This window comes from Eptatretus burgeri, chromosome 15, assembly GCF_056783735.1.
Source record: "Eptatretus burgeri isolate ZD-2024b chromosome 15, Ebu_testis_v1, whole genome shotgun sequence".
NCBI classification, from domain to species: Eukaryota; Metazoa; Chordata; class Myxini; order Myxiniformes; family Myxinidae; genus Eptatretus; species Eptatretus burgeri.
The window spans coordinates 59441718-59468205 of record NC_140975.1 but is presented as its reverse complement, the minus strand read 5'-3'; the positions used below and the strand labels follow the sequence as shown (position 1 = coordinate 59468205).

Here is a 26488-nt window from a genome sequence, read left to right as displayed (position 1 = left end):
GCAGTGGTCCGTTACAACATTTCTGTCATGTTACGAAGACAGAGTGTGTGTGTGTGTGTGTGTGTGTGTGTGTGTGTGTGTGTGTGTGTGTGTGTGTGTGTGTGTGTGTGTGTGTGTGTGTGTGTGTGTGTGTGTGTGTGTGTGTGTGTGTGTGTGTGTGTGTGTGTGTGTGTTGGTTCCACCATTTGGAGAGGTTCTGGGCTGAAATGATCAAAACCTTGAGGAAGAACGGTGCCCAGCTGATGATTGCTGTGCGTTCTGGAAACCATTCAATTGCTTACAAGTTAAAGTTTTCACTTTAGGTGAGGGAACTGTGTTTTGAGGTTTACAATTTAAATGAAGTTGAATATAGGATGTTGTGAAATTAACATAATTTACAGCAATCCTTTAAATTGCATTATATTTTAGGAATAGCCAATTCTGTACAATTGTGTGTGCATGCGTTCGTATGTTCTTATCGAGAGTGATGGTGCACAACATGGTTCCATATGTCAAAATAATTGTCAGTATGTAAAGGAAAACCTTTTGAACTGTTTTGTGCAGGGAAGGTGGAGGAAGAGAGGAAGAGAATGGGGAAAGTCCAAGCTGAGGCCGACTTGTTAAGGCAGAAAGAGGTGAGTGGTTTTAAAGGTTAAAGGCTCTGTTCTTTTCTATACGATGACTTTGACCTCACCACTCCCTTCAATAATTTGTAAAATGTTGTAATCCTTAGGATTTAGGTGCATGAGTCAAAAGGCCTGTTGGAGTGGGGTTATCCGATGTCAAATTATTTGAGGCTCATAACACTCAACCCTCCTCCCTCTCCCCACCTTGTTCTATCTAGGTGGTCACTAAAACCAGAGATGGCAGGATGAGATGGATGGAAATTGTTGCAATGGTTCCCATCTTCAAAGCGAGCCATTAACTTTGCGTTTTCGATTTGCATTTGCTGCTTTGTCTTGCCCATGATATTAAGCTTAGAGTGTTGTCCTTAACTTTTGTTCAGATGTATTTTGTTGTGACACTGACCATTCTGGTTGGTGTTTTATATTGTAATTCTACTAAGATTGCATAAATATATTGTATGGTTTGTGTTTTGTGCAGCTGCAAGCGGCTATGCAGGCTCACTCCGAGGTAGAAAAGGCTCTGATGGATAAAAACCAGCAAATTCAGCTGGCAAAGTTGGAGCTGCAGGAGGTACGTTTATTAATTTATTTTGTACTCACAAATATCACCCATCACTTCGCTAACGGGAATACAGAGGAAGAGAGCGGAGAGGTGAGGGGAGAGTGAGGAGGGAGGGGGCAGGGTGAGAGCGAGAAAGGGGGGGGGGAGAGCGACGCTTCACCACACGTCGCTATACACTCTGGGAGGTAGGGGTGTGAGGAGGGGGAAGTGGGGAAGGAACCCCACAGGCCAAGAGATCCTAGATCCCATCACACCGTAGCTGTAATGCTTATATGCGCCCAGAGACGCCAGTGTTTAGTGCCTTTATTTAATTTCAGCACACTTTTTACAAACAAAATGAGATATGCCCCAGAATCTCTCAACCAGAGCCCAATCCCAAAATTCAAACCATGGAAATCGAACCCAGCAGCAGCTCTGCCCACCAAAAAGTGCCCATCTGCCCAACCCTCACACTCCCTGACACTCATGGCTCAAAAAACAACACAAATGCTACAGCACAACATAACCACCTCCAAACCACAAGACAACCACCTGTGGGAATTTATCACAACCACCCATTGTTTATCACTTCATGAAAGTTGGAAGAGGGGTGAGAGAGAGGAAGGAGGTGAAAGGGAGTGAGGACAAACTAAGAGATGGGGAAAAGGGATGGATGGATGGAAGGAATGTGGATTCACAGCAAGTTCCACAGTTGTCCGTGAACACACGATATTCAAATCTCACAGAGCGAACACGACGTGTAAGGAATGAATGAATGAGATCCCACCTGTTCCTTCATCTGTCATTACATTCCCTGAAGCATCTGCAATGAGCTTGGGTTTTGGAAACAACTCTCCCCTCGTGGCCTCTAAAGTACTCCACCAGGGGGTGCATCTCTGAGCATCAACATGACCTTGACTCAGCATGACTGCTCCGAGGTGAAGGTCACATTTTAAACTTTTGTCAGATTTAACTAAGACAATGGAACACACATTTATATATGTACTTAATTTCTATTATCACCTAATATTGGCTTGAATGTCAATTTTGTCATTTTATTTTCAAAATGAACAACAGCTGTGATAAAAAGTCATTTGCACCACCCTCTACTGTCTTGCCATGGCTTACAAACATCATTTTGGTACATACATACATACATACATACATCCCTTTCCTCCATCCATCTGTTGATGAGGAACGGCAGGCATGGCAGAGGGACAGTGTGGGTCCTTTTGCCATGTATCGCTGAGAGCACTCGCCAAGTGGCTTAAGCATTCAAGCAAGCACTCCAAGAAAACAGTTGATAATGAAAGGTAGGCTTGGCAAGCGATTAGCAATCACCGATCGGTCATATTAAACATCTCCCGGAGACACCCCAAATGCCAAACAATGTCCAGATTGGACAAATGAACACTTTTTTTTTTTTAGCAGTTGGAACTGCTACAATGGTCAATTCCGCAGTTTAAATTTAGAAATTTTCCTCACATTAAGAGATTCTAGAGGTTATTGCATGTGCGGAAATGAAATAAAGCCACGAACATTGGCGTCTCTGGGCATTTGCAAGCATTGCGATGTATTCAGCTATCCATATGTATGAAGATGAGGCATTCGATGATGTGAGTGAGGAAAGTGGGGAAAAAAATTTTGAGTGCTTTATCGTTAAGAAACCGTTACAGCCTGCTCTAAGTCGAGGCATTGTTGAACAAGCCGAGGAAAATGGTAAATTTAGACCCCGGCGAGGTGACCAAGGATGACGCCTTGACAAAGGATAATTAAAGAAGACTGTTAATTATCTTCAAAAGGGGTGTTTAAATTAACCCAAACACCCAATTTTCACTCATGCGCTCCCTTGGAGTTCCCTTAGTATGCATGCAAAGTTTCAGGCCACAAGGTTTCGTGGTTGTGAAGTTATGGAGGAGACACACTGACTGACTATTATTATAGATGCAAGGTAAGCTCATGGATGGGCTGGAGCATAGAACGGATTGCAACATCACAGAACAAAAGGAACAATAGAAAGAGAGGTGGGAAACACACCAACAGCAGGGATGAGGGATACAGTAGAGGGAGTCTTGGAAAGAATCAGTTAGGGCAGAACACGGGGGTGAGGTCGCTCTGACTTCAAAGAGAAATAAGTTAAATTTATTGAAGCTATGAAGATGAATAGGAAAGCTCTTTCCGGCTAATTTTCTGACTGTGTAAGATGGATAGAGCTAAAGACCCTCGGAAAGGAAAAACTGGAGACTTGCAAAGAGTTGAGCTTGGGGAAGGTTAATGGGGGTAGAAAATATCAGAGTTGTGGATGGGGTAGAAGAGGACACAGAGACACCGACCTTTCTGCAATGTGAAAGTCCAGAGACTCAGCTCGGCTCCATCATGGGAGATTCCAATGTGTTATTGTCCAGAATGATTTTTAATATGTATCTGAAATGTAACTTGCCTCATTCTATGTTCTCTTTTCATCCATTATTGTTGACATTCCAACCGCAGTTGTTTCCCCCTGTCCCTTTGGCCATGTTCGTGGGCGAGCAGAAGCTGGGCAAGGAAAAATCTGCTGCCGTTGCTTCACGTGTGGAGGCTGAGCAGGAACTTCAGCGAATTCAAAGTGAGGCAAAACGCGAGGAGGTGGGTGCCACGCATATTGAGGCTGTTTCCCTTTGATCAAAGATGGCTACTATACAGCCCACAACAAATTATCCCTTTGTTCTCATTTCGTGCTTTTATATACAATGAGGTTTTTGACAGAAAGAGGTCATTTGGCCCATCACTTCTGTGTTGTATCCACATCCCCTTAACAGAAACGATTAATTTTGCCTCATTGAATGATGTCATTAAAGGGGAACCCAAATGCTCAGACCACCTCGATGCTAATCTATCCCTTGAAACCCTACAAAATAGATACGAGGTGTCTTTTCCCGATTTGCGATTTATAAAGTAAGTAATTTTGCAATTAAAAGTTGATCTTTTTCTTCTTCACGACTAGCCATGACATCACACTCAGAAGTTGACTGCCACATTCATGCTGTCTATGGGTTACATAGACAGTACGATTTAACTCAAACGGTGAATAATTTTTGATTTTCCACAAATATTCCTCGTTATTTCGTCCTTGGTGGTTGTAGTAATATAAACCGAGATGGTTTCATGCGACACCAATGGCTGAAAAATCGTATGTTTGCCAGCAATTGGACTAGGTTTGTCCGAAATACCCGAATGTGAATCAGGCCTACAAGATGTTTGTTTGCTTTTATGCTTGGAACGTTTTTATAGAGCACTGTTATGAAACAATAGAGATGGCTGGATCGTGTGGATATCCACCACGATTGAGAGAGGATGTCATCCCCACAAATAAGCGGAAGAAACAGCCATCACTCGAAACTGTAAGACCATCTCTACCCAGCTTCCAGAATATGTACTTTCTCTACCTGTTGCCATTGCCTGGCAATTTCTCTGCAAGAAGCACCTGAAAATAATCTTGTTGAATAAGAGCACCTGAAAATAAGAGCACCTGAAAATAATCATAAATTATCAACACAAATTTCTGCAATTCAAATGAACCACCCTCTAATTTATAGTCGAGAGAACGTATGTATGTTTTATCATCTACCCTATGAGGATTTGACCTAGGAAGTCAAAACTTTCAGGGTCTTGCAACTGTGGGACCATTTTGTCGGCGGTGTCTGAGTGTACCTGGGTGCTGTCGGTTGTTGGGCGATGACGGGTATTTCTGCTGGAGTCAAATAACCGATTTATCATTTAATACAAAATCCCTGATAAACCGTCAGTTGAACGGAAAAACTAAACCTACCAATCTGTAGTGAACATACGACTGGCATTTTTATCTTCACCAACATTTTCATTGTCGCCATCTTCATCTGAATCGTTTCCATGAGGCTCAAAACGATTCGACTCCATAATTCTCCCCAAAACGTCTCCAATAGTTTCTTCAAAATCCCACTGATCAGTTTAAACACATTGATAACCTTCAGAGTTCCTGATGATGGTGGAATCAGCATCGGAATCCGAGCTCGAAATACACTTTCTCTCTGTAAGCCACCATTTGAAACAAAGCGGGTTCTGAGTGTGACGTCACTGGCAAAGATCGAAAATTTACACTTTTATGGCTTTTTTGGTACTTTGTGATTGGCAAAAAAAAAAAATTCCCTTCAAATTAGACTGTGATTAATGATTTTCAATGGTTTTCCAGAAAAATAAAAATTGAGTTTGGGTACCCCTTTAAGAACCCAGCACGTGCAGTGTTTAAGTTTTATCAGTCAGCTGGTATGCCTGGTGTTGGCTTAATGGCTTGAGTGGTGGGCTTGGGATCATTGGGTCCTGAGTTCAAATCCTGCATAGCTGTTGAATTAATACTAGGTTGGGTTGACTCTGCCTGTCATCCTTCCGAGGTCAGCAAAATGAGTACCAGCTTGCTGGTATCCTGCGTCGGAGTGGCGACCCGTCCAGGATTGTGTCCAATAGCCAAGGAGACTGTTTAGGCAGCACCAACGCTCTGCACAGAGTATGGTCCGGATGGATGGATGGATGGTCAGTTGGTGTTTAAGAAAGAAATACAAGTATAAATTGAGCATTTTGTTTATCTTGGGTTACTCTTACTTTAGAGAGAAATAAGTTAAATGTATTGTAGCTATAAAGATTAATATGGAAGCTCTTTCCAGCTATTTTGCTGATGTAAGATTTATCCCTATTTTAATTGATCCATTAGAAATTAGGATCGGCCCTGATAAAATGTTCTCTGGAATTATCCCTCATCAGTAAAGCTTGTTGAGGTTGAGATACTCTATGGTTTTGCTGATTCTTATGCATGGGAAATAAGCACTTTGAGATACTGTATAATCATTTATTTATTTTAGAAAGTCAAATTGGAATGAAAACTTTCCATTTGCAGAACTTTAGCTAAGAAATGAAAGTTGGCCAACAATGATCTTTCCTCTTTTTATTTTTTTGTGTGTTTTTGACTCATTTCATTATTCTTGACGTCCCAGCATGACGTCGTGATGCGCCTGGAGGAGCGTTTACGGACGCTAGCCGAAGCCAGGGATGCACTGCAGGTGCAGCTTTCTCGACAGGAGCAGGTTACCGGGGAGGTGCAGGCACACACCGCCTGTCTTGCTGCAGACAATGCAGCACTCGGAATCAAGCTGACCAATGCAAACAAGGTGGGATGGCGTGATGCACAAAAGATTGGTGTGCTCATCATGTAAGACTGTGATTAATTATGCAAACTATATTGTAATTTTTAAACGAATGTACTACCCTGATGTTGTCTCGGAGACGACTTCAAAGCAGGCATCTCCTCGCTGGCTGCATTGAGACGGCAGTCTGCCTGTTCCTTCACTGTCTCTTCACCTGCTGCCAGTACGCATGGTCCTTCCAAGCATGCAGTCCCAAATCCAACGTCTTACACAACTTACCCTGTGGACTCAGGTTCATCTGAAAACTTTGGTGACACAAGGTTTCACTCTCTGAGGACTTTTGCAATGTGACTGGCCTGTTGGATTCATCCTGTGTGCACCCACTGGACAAGATCCTTTTGAACGTGTTCACAGCCAACCCTTCACTCATTTGTAACCTACTGGGGTTCATGTTACAAACTCGTTACCTAAGATAATTTGCCACCTTGAAAGTCGTGAGTTAATTCATTGCTGCATTGATATCTGTGACGTTTGTGCTTTATTAATCTGGAAAATCTTAGGAAAGTCGCTAAGGGTTTCTTTTAATTAGTATTATATTATTGCTTTAAAGGTTGACAGTAGGGATTCATAAATCTTACTTGTAAAAGATCCTTCTGTTTATTGTCATGTGCTTGTTTCAACTAAAAAAAACAACAAACAAGGCATATTATTGCCCTTAAATATTTTCTACGCTGACAAAAGAGAGCCAGAATGACAATGCCAGAAAGCATGTAACTGGTGCACTTGCTCCGGTGCGGTGCGAATTTTTTTTATAAAATCATGACCTGCTTGGTGTTCACATATGTGCATATCATTATTTTTTATCCCATATATTTGTTGTTTGTCTTTTCCTGCAAGAGCAAGGCTTTTGGAAGAGTAAGATTAAATTGATAGTGGTGTAGGAGTAGGAGATTGGGACCATACTCTGTGCAGAGCGTTGGTGCTGCCGAAGCAGTCTCTGGCTATTGGGCACAATCCTGGACGGGTCACCACTCCGACACGGTACACCAGCAAGCTGGCGCTCATTTTGCCGGCCTCGGAAGGATGACAGGCCGAGTTAACCCCAGCTGGTATTAATTCAACAGCTGAGCGGGATTTGAACTCAGGACCCAAGGATCCCAAGCCCACCACTCTAACCATTAAGCAAACACCAGGCATGATAGTGGGGTAGCTGGACAACAATTTGGCACAACCTGCAAGGGAATGAACAACCAGGAAAGGAAGAGAGACAGAGAGAGAGAGAAAGAGAAAGAAAACGCTGAAATTGACAATTAAGAGGGTTAGATTTGAAATGGTTAGTGGGGTTAATGAAGAGCATGGGTCTGGATGGGGTGGCAGTGGAATGTCCCAATGTCCTTGTTCCTCATGTTAAAGTACATTGATGTCTCTCAATATCCTTGTCATACATGTCATGTATGTAAAAGCTCTTCATTGAGCTTTGGATTAGTCTATGAAAATCTTATCTCAGTTCAAGGATTAGAAGTCAAATAACAGTTGTGGTGTAGATAGCAGAAACAGTACATGGTGTTAATTTGGGTTTTATAGGTACCTGGAAGCAAGCATTAAGGATAGAGGAGTACATGGACATTGGCAGGAATGGTAGGTGTCTGAGGTATGGATCACTGATTGGATATATTTGTGGTGATTGTGATGTATATTTTTCATCAAAAGGTGAATGTGCTGTCTGCATTTGCTCATTCCTCACTAAACAACCGTGTTCGCCCCTCCCCCTTCCAAAATATTACTTTATAATTTAAATAACTAGTGCTGGCCCGTACGTGCAAAAAGAAAAAGAAAAAAGAATTGTGACGTCAATTGTGATGTCATAGCACCGTGTCCTGTCATTGGTTTGGTAAATAAATGGCCATAACTTGGGAACCACTCGTCCGATTAATATCAAACCTTGAAAAGGCACATCCACAGGTCCCCAGCAATATACCTGGCAAGTTTCCATTAGATCGGACCAGGCCCGTAGGTGCGTGCCAGTATGTGCAGCTTCGTTCCTTCGCTCTTGTAAACGACGACTGGATTGGGGCATTGTTTCAATTAGATCGGACCAACCGAATCATAAATGGCCATAACTTGGGAAACACCTGGGAAACATACTCAGGTCCCCAGCGTCAATTGTGACATCATATCAAACTAAGAAGAACAAGAATTGTGACACCCCCTCTCTCCCCCCCTTGTCTCACCCCTCCTCTCTCCCCCTCTCTCTCCCCCCCTCTCTCTCTCTCTCCCCCCTCACTCCCCCTCTCACCCCCCTCTCTCACCCCTAGTCTCGCCCCTCCTCTCTCCCCCTTCTCTCTCGCCCCTCTCTCTTGCCCCTACTCTCACACCCCTCTCTCGTCCCCCTCTCTCGCCACCTCCTCTCTCCTCCTCTCTTGAATTGTGACACCCCCTCCCTCTCTCCCTCCTCTCTCGCCCCCTCTCTCCCCCCTCTCTCCCTCCTCTCTCACCCCCTCTCTCCCTCCCCTCTCTCGCCCCCTCTCTTGCCCCCTCCCCTCTTTCACCCCTCTCTCCCCTTCTCTCCCCCCCTCCTCTCTCGCCCCTCTCTCTGTACATGTATTCACAAATGTCTACCAAGCACGACAATTAATTCAAGCCTTGGGAAAAACAGCTTTCAAACCCTTGGGAAACAGTTGTTTCCTTTGGGAAAATTCAAACCTTGGGATTAATTAATAATTTGAACAATTAATTCAAACCTTGGGAGAAAAAAACAGCTTTCAAACCTTGGGAAACACTTGGGAAACAGCTGAAACTGATGAAGAACGATATCAAACCTTGAAAAGGCACATACTGAGGTCCCCAGCGTCGATTGTGACGTCATACCAAACGAAGAAGAAGAAGAATTGACGTCAATCGTGCAAACAAAAAATAAATAATAAACATTAATTGTGATGTCATAGCACCGTGTCCTGTCATTGGTTGACAGATGTTATTGGTTGACAGACAATATATAGGTCGTTATTGGTTGACATACATTGGTCATTGTATCACGTTATTATTTTTATTACTGCCAATTATTGTGCTATTATTATTATTATTATTATTAATATGCTGTTATCATTATTCTGAGATATCTGGGGAAAAAATGGCATGATAAGGTGGAACGACACTTCAGCTGCGATATATACACCTTTCCAACACTGAAAAAAGCAATAAAATGGCCGTAACTTGGGAACCGCTCGTCCGATTAATATCAAACCTCGAAAAGGCACATCCGCGGGGCCCCGGCAATATTCCTGGCAAGTTTCGATCAGATCGGACTGGTGGTCGTCGAGAAACTGCGGTCGCAGACAGACACATACAGACATACAGACATACAGACAGACAGACAGACAGACACACACACACAGCGATTGCTGGAATTATAGATAGATAATAATGAATTATTTGTCATATTAAATACGTGTAGATGCATATTGTATGTGATATCTGTGCTTGCCTCACTTTTCTCATCCTTTCTCCTCCTCTCCACCACATCCCCTCTCTCAGTGAATTTAAGTTCATGAAGCGTTCAATTTCATCAATGTGGTGTAGTTGTAGCACAGACTTAACGGGCCAAATGGCATCCTCGTGCATCTAAATTTCGTGTTTATTCTTGTGTTTCATAAATAACCAGGTGTGCCGACTCTTCGCTTCACTAATGGGTTGACTCAAAAGACAACGTGTTGTACTTCACAAACATATTGCATGTCTCCATGTATGAGTCTCAATGAGGATATAAAATTAAGTGAAACGTGCAGAAATGTTTTTTTTATTATTATTACACGTTGTTGTTGTTGTTGTTGTTGCTGTCGTCATCGTTTGTGTGCTCCTTCCGTGTACTTTTAATATAATTTTCTATTGCTCTGTGAAATATGACTAAATATAATGTTGTTATATTATATCATTCCATATCATTTTAAAGGGTTCCTGTTATCTGAGAACAATAAATGTTACCGTTGGTTCTGCTACATAAAGGTCATATTCCCACTTCTTCAATGCCAGAAAGAGGGCTTTTAAAATAGGCATCTTTAAGATTAATCAGACATGAATATTTGTTACAAGTAAATCGATTATTAGCTTTCCAATGGTACTATTGTTTTTATTATTATTATTATTATTATTCTATTCTTCTCCTTTACATACAACAAACACACTTGTGGATGGGTGTGTCTCCTTTTAGTAATAGATGGTAGAAGGTGTAAAAGAAAAATGCCTCATCTCTTCAGGAGCTCATGGGAAAGCAAGAGCAAGCCATGTTGGAGGTCACCAAAGTCAGGTTGGAACTTCAACAGCGAATCGGACATTTGCAAGCGGAATTGACCAAGCAGGAAGGCCTTGAGGAAAAGGTTGCAATTCTTGAACGGCAACTGAAAAGTGAGTTTGATGGTCACTGTTATTTTCGATGGCATTGATGCGGCGATCTGCATTTTCATTTTTTCTTGTGTAATTGGAATCTGTGCTACAGCTCAAGCAAGGAACCACAGAGATCTTCTTCTGGAGCGCGAGGCACAGATTGAGCAGCTGAAGGTGGAACTCCGTGAATGTGAAGTGGAAGCATGTCGTGCACGTGACGATGAAGCAAGGCGCGCACGAGTCCTGCAGTCAGCTATGGCTTCCTTCTTGCGTTCCATGCCTACAGCAAGCCAAGATGGTACCTAGCTGCTATTGGTAGAACTCGAACATTCGTTCAAGTTTTTAAATTTTTTATTTTTTCAATATAGCTGAGGTTTGTGGGGTTATCCCGAAAACTCAAAATATCGAAGGGGATGAGGTTAATTCAGCGGACACATACGAGAACAAGCAGATATTTTACAGACTATATATATATATATATATATATATATATATATATATATATATATATATATATATATATATATATATATATATATATATATATATATATATATATGTAAGAAGAATTATTTATTTGTATGCAGCCTGTGGCTGCTTGACTGCATCATTTTCTGGGGGCACAGCTGTGCTACTGATGCAATGCCCCTGTTACCAACATACTGGAACTCATTTTCCCAACCTCAGAAGGATGACAGACAGAATGAGTCAACCCTACCTGGTGTCAAATCTTCAGTGAAGCACCTTAACGGTTAAGCCAACACCAGGCCTTGTAAGAAGAAAGGGAATGGCAATGGGTGACTATGAGATTGCAGTCAACTGCAAACTTGAAGCAGTGAAGAAAAGAACGTCATTGCTTTGCCACAGGGAAGTGAATTCACAGGTTAAAATGAGTGGGATAAACAAACGTAGGTGAGCAAGAAGTCTGACCTATGGTTGACAAGCGGAGGATTCCCACATTAATGCATTTGGTTTCCCTGGGAGGGTGTACTGCTGAAAGGGAAGGAGGAGAGCATGACAATATTTTGGATCTTTATTTTTGAACCTATCCCACCCCTTCTCCTCTCCTTATTCAGATTAATGAAAGTTCTCCTAATGTCTGATTAAGCTTGGTGGCCTTGATTGGAGGTGGGGGGGGGGGACTTGGATGTGTGGGAGAGAAGGGAAAGGAGCTGGTTGGAGGTTGGAGAGGATGTATGGGGGAGGTCGGGGTCTTGGAATGGAGTCATTTTTGTGCAAAAATAAATTACAAATTTGGTGCTTTTATTACTCTCATTTTACTCTTGATAAATATTTAAAATAAACATGTCGATTGACTTTAAAGTTTGATTGCTGATTTAGAAATTAGGATTTCTTCTTCTTCGTCTTCGTCTCCGTCTCCGTCTCCATCTCCTCCTTCTCCTTCTCCTTCTCCTTCTTCTCATGACTGTTCCTCTGATTCCCTGCTGTAGGTTAGGTCAGGAATTTGTAATTTGGCCATGGTGCTGGTGATAGCTCGCCTACTCTTCGCGAAGGACACTGCGGGATCTTTAACGTCCAACAACTAACGCCAGCAGATGGGACGCTCTTTTAACGTCCATCCAAAAGACGGCACACACATTGATGAACCACCCTGCTTTGTGAAACACCAAAATGACTGGGTCAGGATTTAAACCCAGGCGAGACAGCTTAGAGGCGAGTGTGTGTACCTTTGGCCGTCCTGCCAATCTTTTTTAAAATCTATTTTATGCAATGAAAATGTATTATCACCCAAATCCTAATATGTCGGAGAACCTCAACAGTTTAGAATTTATCATGCTCATAACAAATGATCATACGAAATGATCCTGCTATTCCCAGTTCTGCAATGAATAGTATCACGGCAATATTTTTTCAGAATATCATATGACCATGACATTGCACGGCCAAACGAGAACGGCACTCGTTAGAGAACATACCTCTGCCAGGCTGAACAGTCTATGTTTTGTATCCACTGATAGGTTGGATCTGCATCCGGACCTGACCCAAAATCTAATCGGTTTGTTCTTGTCACCATCCACCAAGTTTTTGTCATAACTCATCCATAACTTTTTGACATATCGTGCTCAAAATCGTTTTTGGCCTTTCTCTCAATTGAGGAATCACTTCATCATTCTCGTATCCAGATCTTCACCAAAATCAAATCGATTTGTCCTTGTCACACACCCAACCTGTCCACAACTTTTTTTTTAAATATCCTGCTCACAGATAGACAGACGTGAAAACATACTCTCCGTCCACCATCGGTGGCAGAGGTAATAATCAACACGAGCATATCCCGCGCTCTGCGCGACATGTTGGGGTGGGTGAGTTTGAGATAGGAACTGATGCAGAGTATCAGTAGTAATTTTACTTTAATGCAGTAAGTGGAATATGATTTCACTGTTTCAGAACCATTTTATTTACCTTTTTTGTACCATGCACCTCATATGGTCTTTGAGGAAATGTAAGCCGAATATCACGTTACTCGAGCGCAGAACAAAGTCGAAGATAGCGCGACACGAAACCACAAACTCGGAAATAATATATAAGATAAATACTTTATAATGTCACAACAAAAGTACCAAAACCATGATATTCTCATTCCTGAATTGTTGTAACCCCTCTCCCTCCCTCCTCCACTTCTTTGGTGATCGAGCAAATTTGTACGATCAGTAATTGTGTGACGCCTGAATTGACTTTGCGATTCTTGACCAACATTTGAAAGAAATGGTAGTATATACCTCAAATAAAATTTGTTCTATTCTACCTTTTCGAGAACTCGCACTCGTCATACTCACGAGTCAATAGTCACTATCAATTTAGTAACACAAAGTGTGCTGGTTTATTTCTTTTTGTTTTAAAAAAAATCTCAGCTTGGGGAAGTCATTTGTGGATGTCGCGTGTTTGCTTTTTGGAGAGCTTGTCAGTATACAAGTCAGCTTCCACCATCACCATTCCTCGCAGATAAAGTTGGAAGCATCCTTTAAGCAGATGGACTCAATGTCCACAAGGATTCTTCAGTGGTTCCTCAACCAATTATCCTTTCCGGTCTATTGCCGCATGGTACTGGCGAATCGGAGTAATCTTCCAAATGCCTTTGACTGCCTGGTGTGTATGGATGGCTTCCATCAGCCGAGACTCGACAAAAGGCAAACTCCATCTGTGACTTCTTAAATGCAGCTCCCTCTTCCTCACAAGTATAACACTTTCTCAGCTGCAATGCCAACCTTGATTTCCGGTCAAACTCCAGGAAGACAGAGGCATATACTTTGGTCAGCAGCAAGCGATGAAGAGAGTCGAGTACATGGACAACTGAATTCTAATTTAAAATCCTTCATCACCCTTCAAATAAAGTCGTCCATTTGTACAGATATTGCCTTTCAGAGATAAAACATTGCTTTGTTTAACACTTTGTGAGATACCTGGCTTTATTAAGCCAACATTTATTTGGCTCGAGATTAACTTGAAACAAAAGTACAAGCCAGGAAGTTCTAAATGTCGCTAAAATTATCAAACTGTCTTCAAGTTAAATGAACGGCCTGTCTTCTCTTTTAGGTTTACTTGTTCCATGTAATGATATAACATCCCTGGACTTTTGTATTTCCCTTCAGAAAACAGTTGTCACCCAAAAACTCAGAATTTTTCGATACAGTGTCTCATGGAATGTTGTTTGTGGTTTCCTGAAGTTGCTGTGACAGTAAACTCCTCTGTTGTGTATCCCAAACGTAAATGTTCTCACTATTCCGGTTGCGGCACATTTCCGACACATCCAACTCCCTTTCCCATCCATTCCACCTCCTGGAAAAGCTGATTCCCGTGACGCTGCCACGTACATCAGTTACGATTACATGGGAGTGACAGATTCCAAGAGGGGGCTGGAGATGTTTGAAAGTCACGTGAATGTGTGTTGAGAATAGTGAAATCCGCCCAGGGATTATGACGTTGCATTTCTATGTGTATGACGGATTGACTTGGAAACGAATGCACTTGGTGAGTATGCTGTTAGGAGTGCCGATCTGTGGCAAAGTGGGGAAATAGACCCTCAAAGACCACTGTGATCCAGAGTAGATCTGACTGATTCACCTTTTAATACACCTAACATCACTAAATTATCAAATATTGCAGAAAACTTACAGCATCATCATGTTGCATCCATTATTACCTTCGCAAACTTCGTTTGACGAAGCTATTGTATTGACCCCTGTGTATTTATTTATTGGTAAATATGTGTGCGGACAACATTGCGCAAAAACTGCTGGACCGATTTGCATGAAATTTTCAGAGATGATGTGCAGTTACTCAAGGACGCCAGGCGAAGCTTTTGGAAGCAATCGGATTAAAGGTTAAGGTCACGGTCACGAAAAGGTCAGAATCGTTTATTCGTCATAATGCGGTCAATTTTTATCCGAACGAGATAAAACCAACACCAAAATGTTCATTACTCAATTCTACATTCTAGGCTATGCCACATGAAAGTGTGGCGTAATTACCCTAGGTAGCGGTTTGGGGTCAAAGGTCAAGGGGGTCACCAAAAATGGTATTAACAATGTTTTGGATCACTTTATACAAAAACTTTACAGCGGATTAGCTTAAAATTGTGTGGGAAGGTTTGTTGTCATGAAAAGACAAATCGAGTAGATTTTTGGAGCGATCGGATCAAAGGTCAAGGTCAAGGTCACAAAAAGGTCAAACATTTTTATTTTCGTGATAACACAGTCAATTTTATTCCAATTTACATCAAATTAATGCCAAAATGATCAGTATTCAATGCCCTATCCTCAAATATAACATATTATATGGTGTTGTTGTAACCCGAGTTAGCGGTTGGAGGTCAAAAGGTCAAGGGGGTCACCACAAAGCATTTTTCATTGGGCAGCGTCGTGGACAACATTACACAAAAACCACTTAGCAGATTGTCATGAAATTTTGTGGACTTGTTTGACATCATGAGAGGACAAATCGATTAGATTTTGGGAGCGATCGGATCAAAGGTCAAGGTCAAGGTCACAAAAAGGTCAAAATCGTTTTTTTGCGATTAGTGTCAATTTTGTTCCGATTTACATCAAATTAAGTCCAAAATGTTCAGTATTCAAATCCCGATCCACTGATATAGCGTATGGTATAGTGTTTGCAACCCTAGTTAGTCTGTGGAAGTCAAAGGTCAAGGGGGTCACCAAAATGGAGTTTTTGATTGGGAAGTGTTGTGGACAACATTACACAAAAACCACTTCGCAGATTGTCATGAAATTTTGTGGATGTGTTTGGCATCACGAGAGGACAAAGCGCTTAGATTTTGGGAGCGATCGGATCAAAGGTTAAGGTCAAGGTCACAAAAATGTCAAAATCGTATTTTCGCGATTAAATTGTCAATTTTGTTTTGATTTACAGCAAATTAACTCCAAAATTAAATTCCCCATCCTCTAATATGACACATAGTATTGTACTTTTGTCACCCAAGGCAGCGGTTGGGGGTAAAAGGTCAAGGGGGTCACACAAATTCACATTTATATCGGAAAGCGCTGTGGACAACTTAACGCAAAAAAACAAAACGCAGAGAGACTTTAATTGTTTTGTATTTGTTTGGCATCATGAAAGGACAAATCCATTTGATTTTGGGAGCGATTGGATCAAAGGTCAAGGTCACAAAAAGGTCAACATCGTTTTTTCATGATGAAAACGGTTAATATGTTTCCGATTTACATCAAATTAACTCCAAATTGTTCAGTGTTCAATTCCCCATCTTCTGAAATGACACAAGGTATAGTACTATTGTCACCCTAGGTAGCGGTTGTGGGTCAAAGGTCATGGTGGTCACGAAATGCATATTTGTATTGAGATGCGTTGTGGACAACTTAATACAAAGGTAATAATAATAGGCGGATCGGCTGATATTTTTGTGACATGATTGACATCATAAGAGGACAAATCGATTAGATTTTGGAAGCGATTGGATCAAAAGTCAAGGTCACAACAAGGTCAAACTCATTTTTTTGTGATAACAGTTTCAAATTTGTTCCCATTTACATCAAATCAACGCCAAATGTTCAGTATTCAATTCACCACCCTCTAATATGACACATGTACAATGCTGTCACCCAAGGGAGCAGTTGGGGTGGGGGGGGGGGAGGTTGCTGTAACACTGTCACTTCTGCTGTTGTTTACATCGACTTAACGCCTAAAGGAGACTTGGTATAGTTTGATATGCACATAGCTTCGCTCATAGTTTAGTAAAAGGAGTTTTACTTTCTTGTTTAATTAGACGCCAATTAAAATGACGTTTTTGTCCTCGCTCGGATTTGCAAACATGATCTACTTGATCCAGGTCGTGTCTGCGTGGTCAGTGACATTCGACCGAATCCGACCCTACATGCTACAGAGTTCGGCACTCGGGACAACGAATCACCTAAAATTGTCATAATCGTAATAGTTCTAAAAACAAAATCCTTTCACAAAATCCGGATCATGGACTTTAAATTTGCGAAATTCCCGAGCAGATTTAGTGGAATTTTAGTTCCTCATTTCACTCTCATGCCATGTTCAAACTAGTGGCTGCGGCGAAGGTATGCGCTCTCCGAGTGCCCGTTCGAGTTCGATATACTTGCCCAATCTTGTCTGCATCCTTCATCGGGTTCCTAAATACCACTTTCATGCCCAGGGTGGGCCTGTTTTTGTTATCATCTGAACTCCTGGATCATGATATCTGGAGGCTTGGTGTTGGGTTAATGGTTAAGGTGGCTGGCTTAAGATCCTCGGGTTCTGTGTTCAAGTCCCTGTTGGGCCATTGAAATTAACACCAGGTCAGGTTGACACTTCCGAAGTTGTCGAAACGACAACCAGCGTGCTGGCAAGCAAGGCATTGCATCAACAACACAGCCACACCCCAAGAAAACAATGCAGCCGAGCAACCACAGGTTGCATGTAAATAAATAAATGATGTAGGGAACCCACATTCAAATCTCATATACCATATGTGTTTATCCATTGTCTGCGAATGACCTTGTAATTCATGTAAAAGTGCATCGATTTCTCCTCATGGCCTTGCCCTGAATATGATTTATGTACAAGCTCCTCCATGAGCTATGAGATCAATGTAAACAAACTCCAAGAAACCTATGGTATGTTGTGGTGTAGTTCCAGTTTAATGTATTCTGTTTACTTTAGTTTACTGTATGCAGTGGTTAAAACTGTATTCATGCACTACTTCCAATGAGAAATGCATGTACAATACTAGAATGGCATACCTCCGTTTTTAGAGTGCATACCTCTGCCAGGCTGAACAGTTTACGTTTTGTATTCCAATGAAAGGCCGGATCTGTTTCCAGACCTGAACCAAAAATCTAATTGCCTTATTCTTGTCACCAACCCAACTCATCCACCAAGTTTTGTCATAATCCCTCCGTATCTTTTTGAGATATCGTGTTATATATCATTTATAGCCCTACTCTTTGCGAAGGACACTGCAGGACCTCAATGGTGAAGAATCACTTTAAAAATTACAGTATCCAGATCTCCAAAATGTCAACAGTTTGTCCTTGTCACATATCCAACCTATCCAACAAGTTGTCCAAATCCATCCATAACTTTTTGACATATCCTGCTCGCAGACAAACAGTCAACCAGACAGGGGCAAAAACATAAACCCCCATCCACCTTTGGTGTCGGAGATAACAAGTGAGTTTATTCTTTATGAATGTCAGTGGGTTGGTGACCATTCATGGATAAGAAGCCATCCAGATGCAGTACTACATTTGGACCGGGATAGTGGTAAGCGTTCGGTCGGTGGGACTGCAGGCCCTGCTCCCGAGCGAACTCCTCAAACATCAAAAATGCCACAGGCACGACTCTGAAAAGGGCCGAGACAGTGGGAGGTGTCACCCTTCCATCTGTCTAATGAGCAGCCCCAAGAAAAAGAACAAAAACTCCCATGCCAGTCGGCAACCTGGGTCCTCAAATACAATTAATCACAAAGCACAGACATGCATCCAAACGAAGGACTGGGGACACGGACACCCCTCCCTCCCAAGGACAGGCTCAGCTTTACCACAGACTTATTCCTACATTCTGCTTGGGTGCCACAGAAGAAGTTGAAAAACAGCCCCTCCAGAGCCCGTCCCACCACGGGGAATTGGGGGAGACTCGAGCCAAAAACAAGAGTTTATGAACCAAAAAGGTCTTGATGACTAAATTACGCCCCTCCATGGTGAAACAGTGTGACTGCCAAGAAACGACCCTCTTCTTGATGTCATCAGTGATGTACAGCCTGTTCTTCGTGGCAATGCCGCCAGAGTCAAAGTATACTCTGAGGTCCTCAAGGCATTCGGCTGCTCCGCATACTGACAAGAAAGACCTGAGCCCACCCTGTGTCGGCCAAAGTGCATGATCTCACTTTTCCTGGAGTTGACCTTGGAAGAGAAGCCTGGTGTTGGCTTCACAGTTAAGGTGACTGGCTTAAGATCTTCGGGCCTTGAGTTTGAGCCCCTGTTGGCTGTTGAATGAAGACCAGGTGGGTTTGACTCAGCCTGTCATCCTTCTGAGGTCAACATAATGAGTACCAGTGTACTGGTAATAGAGGGCACTGCATCAGTGGTCCAGCAGTGCCTCCAGAAAATGTTGCAACCAGCAGCCTTAGGCTCGCATGATAGCTAGCTATCTTGTAAGAGGAGGCCAACCTAAAATGCTTGCAGTGACCTACCTTCCTGCACTTGGCAATTATGTAATTGGTGAACACCAACACGTCCATGTACAGGCTCACGCTTAGGTGCTCCTTATAAGTTTAGGGTACCCAGAACCCATGGAAGGATGAGTCTGCTCGCAGTGCACAAGCAAATAGTTCCATGCAGAGGTGAAAAAGAATAGGCGACAATGGGCAGCCCTGCATGACCCCAGAGACGACGGGAAATCTCTCGACGGATGCCCATTGTCCAAAACATGGGTTTCAATGTCCTCATATGTGAGGCCGACGCAATGCAATAAATTTGGTCTGAAGCCAAAATGGCCATCATGTATTCGTGGAACACCCTATCGAAGGCGTTCTTCTGGTCCAAACTGACAATTCTCAGCGGGAAACCTTTTTCCTCCACAAACTGGATCGCCTCGAACTAAGCGCAGACTTTCTGACACTTTGCGACCCAGAACAGCACAAGTATGCCTGGTGTTGGCTTAATGGTTAGGGTGGTGGGCTTTGGATCCCAAGGACCTGAGTTCAAATCCCGCTCAGATGTTGAGTTAATACCAGATGGGGCTAACTCAGCCTGTCATCCTTCTGAGGTCGGCAAAATGAGTGCCAGCATGCTGGTATGCTGTGTCAGAGTGGTGACCCATCCAGGATTGTGCCCAATAGCCAAGGAGACTGCTTAAAGGCGCTGTCACACCTTGATGTTTTAGCCAGCAATGGCAACATATAAAAATGCATGTAAAACGTTGGCGTACACTGAAGTTTTGAGTTTTTTTTTTTAAGTTTTGGTCGTATTCATAACGTGTTGGTCGTATGCATAACATATTATTCATGGGCACAGAACGTTTCGTTGTCTTATAGATAACTTATACCAACGAATGCTTAGCCTGTTGTCGGCGTTCACAACCTATGCCCAACGATAGATTAACTTGGACATAGCGCGCTGCACGTATCGCCGACGAACTCGTGGCGTAGCCTGTTAAAAGGCTGACGCACGCCGATTTAAATCATAACCGCCTGAAAATTGGAAGTGTCAACATCGCAGTCACACCTTGACGATTTAGCCAGCGTATGCCGACCGATGAAAAATATGTGTAAAACGCTGGCAAACGTTGAATACGGTATGGGTAAGTTGTGTATACGTTAGGAGCACGCTGAAAAACGAGAAAGTACGCTGTCATATTCCGTGGTACGTCTAGTACGTCGTGAAATTTCAAGCATGCTGAAAATTTTACGATGTACTCGATGTATGGCTCACAAGTTCCGCATACGCTGGCATAAGTTCTCTGCACACTCCGCGATCGTTGACACACGTCGGACACACGTTACTTGTAAGTTACTCATAAGTCGAAACACGTCGAGGTAATGTTTAGCATACCCGAAACTTAATTTTTAACCCATGAGTAACGTGCTTTGAACCTATGAATAGCGTGCTTTGAACCTATGTGTAATGTATCTCAAACGCACATTGTCGTATGTAGACGGATTTGATTGACGTCTTCCGGATGACCACAGAACTTACTGAACGTGTTTCTAACTTACATCTACCGTATAATGGCGTATTGGCAGCGTTTAGGGGAATTGGTATATACAAATGGGCTTCACAAGAGGAATCCGTCAGTGTTCCAGACTCCATGTTGAGTAGATGTCAATGTCAGTAGTATCAGTAGTCATAATAGTAGTAGTAGGTGAGCGTGTCAGTAGTAGTAGTAGGTGAGCGTGTCAGTAGTAGTAGTAGTAGTAGTAGTAGTAGTAGTAGTAGTAGTATGTCCATGTCGGTAGTAGTAGGTGAGCGTGATGGGGAGGATGTGGGTGATGATGGATCCTCGTTGCGTCCACGAATAGGAGACTACTTTGCACCATTGTTCGATGTTCTTTTCGGCTCATTTTTTTTTCTCATTCCCACGATGAACCATTTTTTTGTTTCAGTTTTAAAAGTATTCAAAACGACTTGGACAAATGCATAATGTACTAGTAATGAACACAGAACGCTTCGATAACTTATACATAAGTTATATCAACGATTGATTAGCATGTTTTAGGCGTCCACAACCTATGCCCAACGATAGTCTAACGTATGCATAGCGTGGCAGCGTATCGTCGACGATTACGTGAGGTTTTTGATTCATCGGCTGCAACTTCACTTTTAATAAATGCCTGTCACTCGCCTATTGTTTTTGGACGCTGGTGTTCGGCAATTGAAATCGTTTCCATTGAACGAGTTAAATCGCTTCCACTGGACTATTGAAATGATTTAATAATAATGCTTGGTTATCCTTAGACCCACTCTGGCTAGCAGCTCGTCGAACATCGCTGGGGGCATTCGCAGGAAGTTGATGAAGGATGTATGGTCCTCCTTCTGGAGTTCCACCATGAGCTGGTCATATATGCCATAATGGCGTCGCCTCCCGATCCATGGTCTGACCCAGTTCCTTCTCCTCCGTTCACGTCTTCTTCTCTAGGCTCTATTGGCACGCAACTGGTGCAGTGTCAACTCGATGAGGTCATGTTGATGTTCGAGCACAGGTAGGTATTGTCGTCTCAGCCTTGCCGTATCCTCCATCTCTCGGAATAACATGGACATGTACTCACCACGAAGTCTAAAAAAAGACGGGTTCCTCCTGCGAAGCCCCTTTTTATCTACCAATTCCCCTAATCGCTGCCAATACGCCATTATACGGTATCTGTAAGTTAGAAATACGTCTACGTCTTTTTCAAGTTACGTGTTGCAAAGTGTGAACAACGTTCGTGTAGCGTGCTTACAAAACGTTACTCATAGGTTAGAAATAAATTTCAGGTACGCTAAACATTACCTCGACGTGTTTAGACTTATGAGTAACTTACAAGTAACGTGTGTCCGACGTGTGTCAACGATCACATAACGTGCCTACAACTTATTGCCAGCGTAGCGGAACGTGTGAGTCATATGCCGGCATACGTCGTAAAATTTCAAGCATGCAAAAATTTGAGTACAACCCAAAATTACAAAGTTTAAAGCCAGCATACTACGACTTATGGCAGTGTTTTTCAGCGTTCTCTTAACGTATACATAACGTACCCATAACGTATTCTACGTGTGCCAGCGTTTTAGACAAATTTTTCATAAATCAGCATACGCTGGCTAAATCGTCAAGGTGTGACAGCGGCTTAAGCAGCACCAACGCTCTGCACAGAGTATGGTCCGCAAGAAAACCCCCAAAAAACCAGCACAAGTCTGGTCCAGGTGCAATATGTCCCCCTGCCGCACTGTGCACATGTCTAGCCAGCACCTTGGTCAATATTTTATTGTCTACATTGAGCAAGGATGATCAGGCACCAGTTGGACAAGTCCTCCCGATCACCCTTCTTCTGCATGAGGGTTCTTCTGCATGCTTCAGCATAGAATATGGAAGTCTAGAAAACATGGCTAATTTCCGCACTACCTGCAGATAGTCCTTTCCAGGAATGTGCCAAAACCAATGATATAACTTCATGGGGAGGCCATCATTGCCCAGAGTTTTATTCGTGGCCAAACCCTTGACATTGGATGACAATTCCTCTTGGCTCACCTGGCTCTCTAAAAGCTCCCTTTGTTCGGGGCTGAGAAAACTGGCCATCTGGGACAAATTGACCAGTAGTTTTTCAAAGAGCCTGGAGTAATAGTCCTCCACCACTTCCGTAATTTGGCCAGGGTCAGACACAAGGCCTCCTCCAGATCAATCTGAGGCAAAAGCCTTTCTGCCTGGCACATTGTTGGAAGAAGAATCTGGTACACCTTTCAATGGCTTCCAATGCCTGCACTCTGCTGCAAAACATCGTGGTTTGAGCTTGATCCTTGAGGAAGCAAAAAATACTGCTCTTGGTCTGGCAAATTTTCTCGGACAGGTCTATCCCTTTGCCGAGCTTCGTATGCAAGCGATTGAGGTAAGCATGCACCTCAAACACTCACTTCTTCCCATGGCCCTCAATTGCATGGCCATGTGGAAAAAAAACACCACGTCCTAAGTTTCACTTCCTCCCACCAGGCTACCGAGGAGGAAAGAGGCACCTCACAGTTTGCTAATACCTATACTTGTGAATGTCGGACTGCACTAAACCACCATCCAGCTGAAAAGCTGACCTGTAAGCTTCCAGAGTTAACAAATTTGAGGCCGCAACCCCTCTAACTCTATGGCCATGGGCAAATGACAGTTATTGGAAAAAGCCAGCACGTGAAGAACCAGGTCTGAGGCACCAAATATGGTGACAAAAGGAAATGATTCTACTCCTCCAGCTTCCAGCCATATTGGTCCAGGTGAAGCTACCTCACAGTTGTGCACCCACATCCCTCAATCTATGATCGGAATAATCCATTTAAGAGTTTAGGTCAAGTTAACATGGACCAATTTGGCCACATCTACTGCATATTAAAATCACCCGCAACAATCACGAGGGGAGGGTTAAAAGGAGGAGTTCTAACTGGCGCAGGAGCTCTATCTTTTCTGTTGCACTACGATGGATGAATACGTTGACCAGCATCAGGGAGCTGTTAGTACTATCTCCAGAGCAATGTGACTCTCCAGACCGACAATCTGCACTCGAGCAATCGTACTCACCATGTGGAATATAGCATTCGTGCAAAAGGTAGACATCCCAAATGGAATTTCGTAACTCCACAAAAATAGCGATCCTCCGGACTCCCCGCATTTTCAAGGTTGTTCACTTCAAAAGCATTGGGGTTAGTAAAGTCAACACTCCACCAAGCAGTGCGAGCTCAGAAGGGGAGTGATGGGGCTTATTGCGCTTCATCCTCCTTGCCCATATGTGTCAAGCCAAGCTGACTATTCCTCCTGCAGTTCTTTCTCCCCCAGCCAGGGCCACTTGGGTGCCAGAGACCCAGGCTCCATCAATGCAAATGTTCTCCCCAGGCAGCTTGGTGAAGTGTTCCTGGTCAGGGGTCAGGATGGCACCTCCCTCAAAGGGCTCACTGCCCAAGGAGGAAAGGCCATGTCTTCAGCCAGCAAACCCTCATTTATGCCCAAGACCCCAGCTGCCTCTGTATGGTAGGGGGGTGGCACGATTAACAGCTGGGGAAAGGGGGGAAGATTGGCTTGGGTGACCCCTTCGGCAACTGCCTGCAGACATCCCCGGCCATTCCTGACCCCTTTCAGCCTTCCAATGATCTTGAAAGAGGTGCAACGGAGTCAAGCTGAGCAAGATGTGAGGCAGGGGAGCCAGCCCAGAGGGGAGGGCACTACTTCATCAAGCTGTGGATGAAAGCCTTGTTAGTGGTTAGGAGTTCAGGTGTCCCAAGGAAGGACTTTGCATGATGGAGGATTTCCAATGGGCAACTGGCTTTGGAGGCCAACTTTGTAATGTGGTTTGCCCAAGATAGATCTTAGCTGAGAGTGAGACCCAAGAGTTTGAGTGACTGAACTTCTTCAAGAGGGCTGTTGAGATAGTAGATGGAGGGTTTTCAGTATGGTCCTTTCAAAGAAAGAGAGTGAGTGTGGTGGATTTTTCAGGATTGAAGGACGTATTCCAAGTGTTTGACCAGTTTTTGATTTTGTCAAAGTCTGAGGAGAGGGAAGAGCTTCTACCTGTCTGTCAGAAGGATCGGGGACATCATGGCAGAGAATGGAGTCATCAGGAAAGAGATAGATAAAGATTTTCCAGAGAGTCCATGAGATCATTGATGAAGATTAGGAATAAGATGGGGCCCAGAACACTGCCTTGAGGTACTCCAGCCTTGACAGGGAGAGAAGGAGAAAGGAATCTGTTGAGAGCCACATATTGGTGAAGAGAATGAAGGAATCTAAGAGTGGAGTTGGCCTTGGATTGCATCAGAAGACAGTTTGGAAAGCAATGTGGGATGCTAGACTCCATTGAAAGCTCGAGATATGTCCAGAAAGATCGCCTTGATCTCATGTTTGATATTCAGGGCATCCATCCATTGTCAGGTCAGGTTAGATCTAGTGCCCAACTGTGTCTGCGGATGTCCTCCTGCAGTTGGGTTACTTTTTATAAGGAGGTTGGTGGCAGGATTTGCACTCCGGCCACCGTAAAACCCTTCATTCCGCAAAACACAAAAACACAAAAAAAATCTGAAAACCCATTCCGTGGGAGTACCTCCTGTGCAGCTTCCCTTCGCAGGGCAGCTCACCGGATTATGGGATTGGGGCAAAGCCTTTGGGACCCCCAATCTTTGATGATAGGAGGGAAACCACGGGGTAACATCCCTGGGTCAGATTGCGGGAGAGTGTGTCGGAGTGGTGCTGAGGTGTCGTCCACCAGATGGCGGTCTCCTTGGGTTAACCTGAGGCGGTCCCTTCGGGTGGGTGCCTGGAATGTCCTATCCTGAAGAGAGGATGATCACCTGTCTCTGTTATCATCTGAGCTCAAGCGTTTGGACATCGGGATTGCAGCACTCTCTGAGGTTCGGAGACTGGATTGCGGCGAGATAATGGTGGGTGGTTATACCTACTATTGGTCTGGTCGCTCTGGTGGTTACCATACTTGAGGAGTTGCTGTAGCTGTGTCCAATAAGCTGACCCAATGATAATTGAGGTAACACCGGTCAACGAGCGTATTATGAGACGAAGGATTCGTCACTCCTTAGGTGTCATTTCCCTGGTCTCTGTCTGTGCTCCGACTGAGGTGAGTGACCTCACTGTGAAGGATGCATTCTATGCCACGCTCGAGTCTGTGGTTGATCAGTGCCCCAGACGAGATACACTTCTAGTCTTGGGGGATTTCAATACATCGACTGGAACTGATAGGGATGGTTATGAGGTGTGTGTTGGTCCCCATGGGTCAGGAACTATGAACCAGAATAGCACTAAGTTCCTTGACTTTGTAAGAAGTCATGGACTTGGGGTGGCTGGTTCATGGTTTCGGCGCACACAAGCTCATCGCTGGACTTGGTATTCCACCGCTGGCGGTGTGGCAAAGGAGATTGACCATGTCCTCGTTGACGGTCGCTGGAGGATGATCCAGAACTGCAGGGTCTACCGGAGTGCTCAGTTCCTCAATACTGACCACAGGCTTGTTGTAGCAACTCTAAAGCTGCACCTTAAATCCTGGAGAATGGTACCATCCCAGCCTCGGCTGGATGTTGGCAAGCTCAAGGATGAGAGAGTAGCTGAGGAGTTTGCGAACAGGCTGAGTGGACATTTGG

At 43.5% G+C, this 26488-nt stretch overlaps 1 protein-coding gene across 7 annotated transcripts in view; it reads left to right on the top strand.

The window, feature by feature from the left end:
• LRRC45 (leucine rich repeat containing 45) overlaps positions 1 to 16783 on the top strand; it is a 70679-nt gene extending 53896 nt beyond the window's left edge. For 3 of the 7 annotated variants that reach the window (XM_085856201.1, XM_085856199.1, XM_085856203.1), the window contains 7 exons: positions 544 to 614; positions 1084 to 1176; positions 3679 to 3771; positions 6150 to 6323; positions 10553 to 10700; positions 10792 to 10977; positions 13644 to 16783. In XM_085856201.1, the coding sequence (XP_085712327.1) occupies positions 544 to 614; positions 1084 to 1176; positions 3679 to 3771; positions 6150 to 6323; positions 10553 to 10700; positions 10792 to 10977; positions 13644 to 13666 (788 nt within the window). In that variant the 3' untranslated portion in view covers positions 13667 to 16783. Of the gene's footprint in view, positions 1 to 543; positions 615 to 1083; positions 1177 to 3678; positions 3772 to 6149; positions 6324 to 7883; positions 7951 to 10506; positions 10701 to 10791; positions 12886 to 13643 lie in introns of those variants that run through there. The other 4 variants (XM_085856202.1, XM_085856204.1, XM_085856205.1 and 1 more) reach the window with 4 other exon arrangements.
• Positions 16784 to 26488: the final 9705 nt, after the last annotated feature.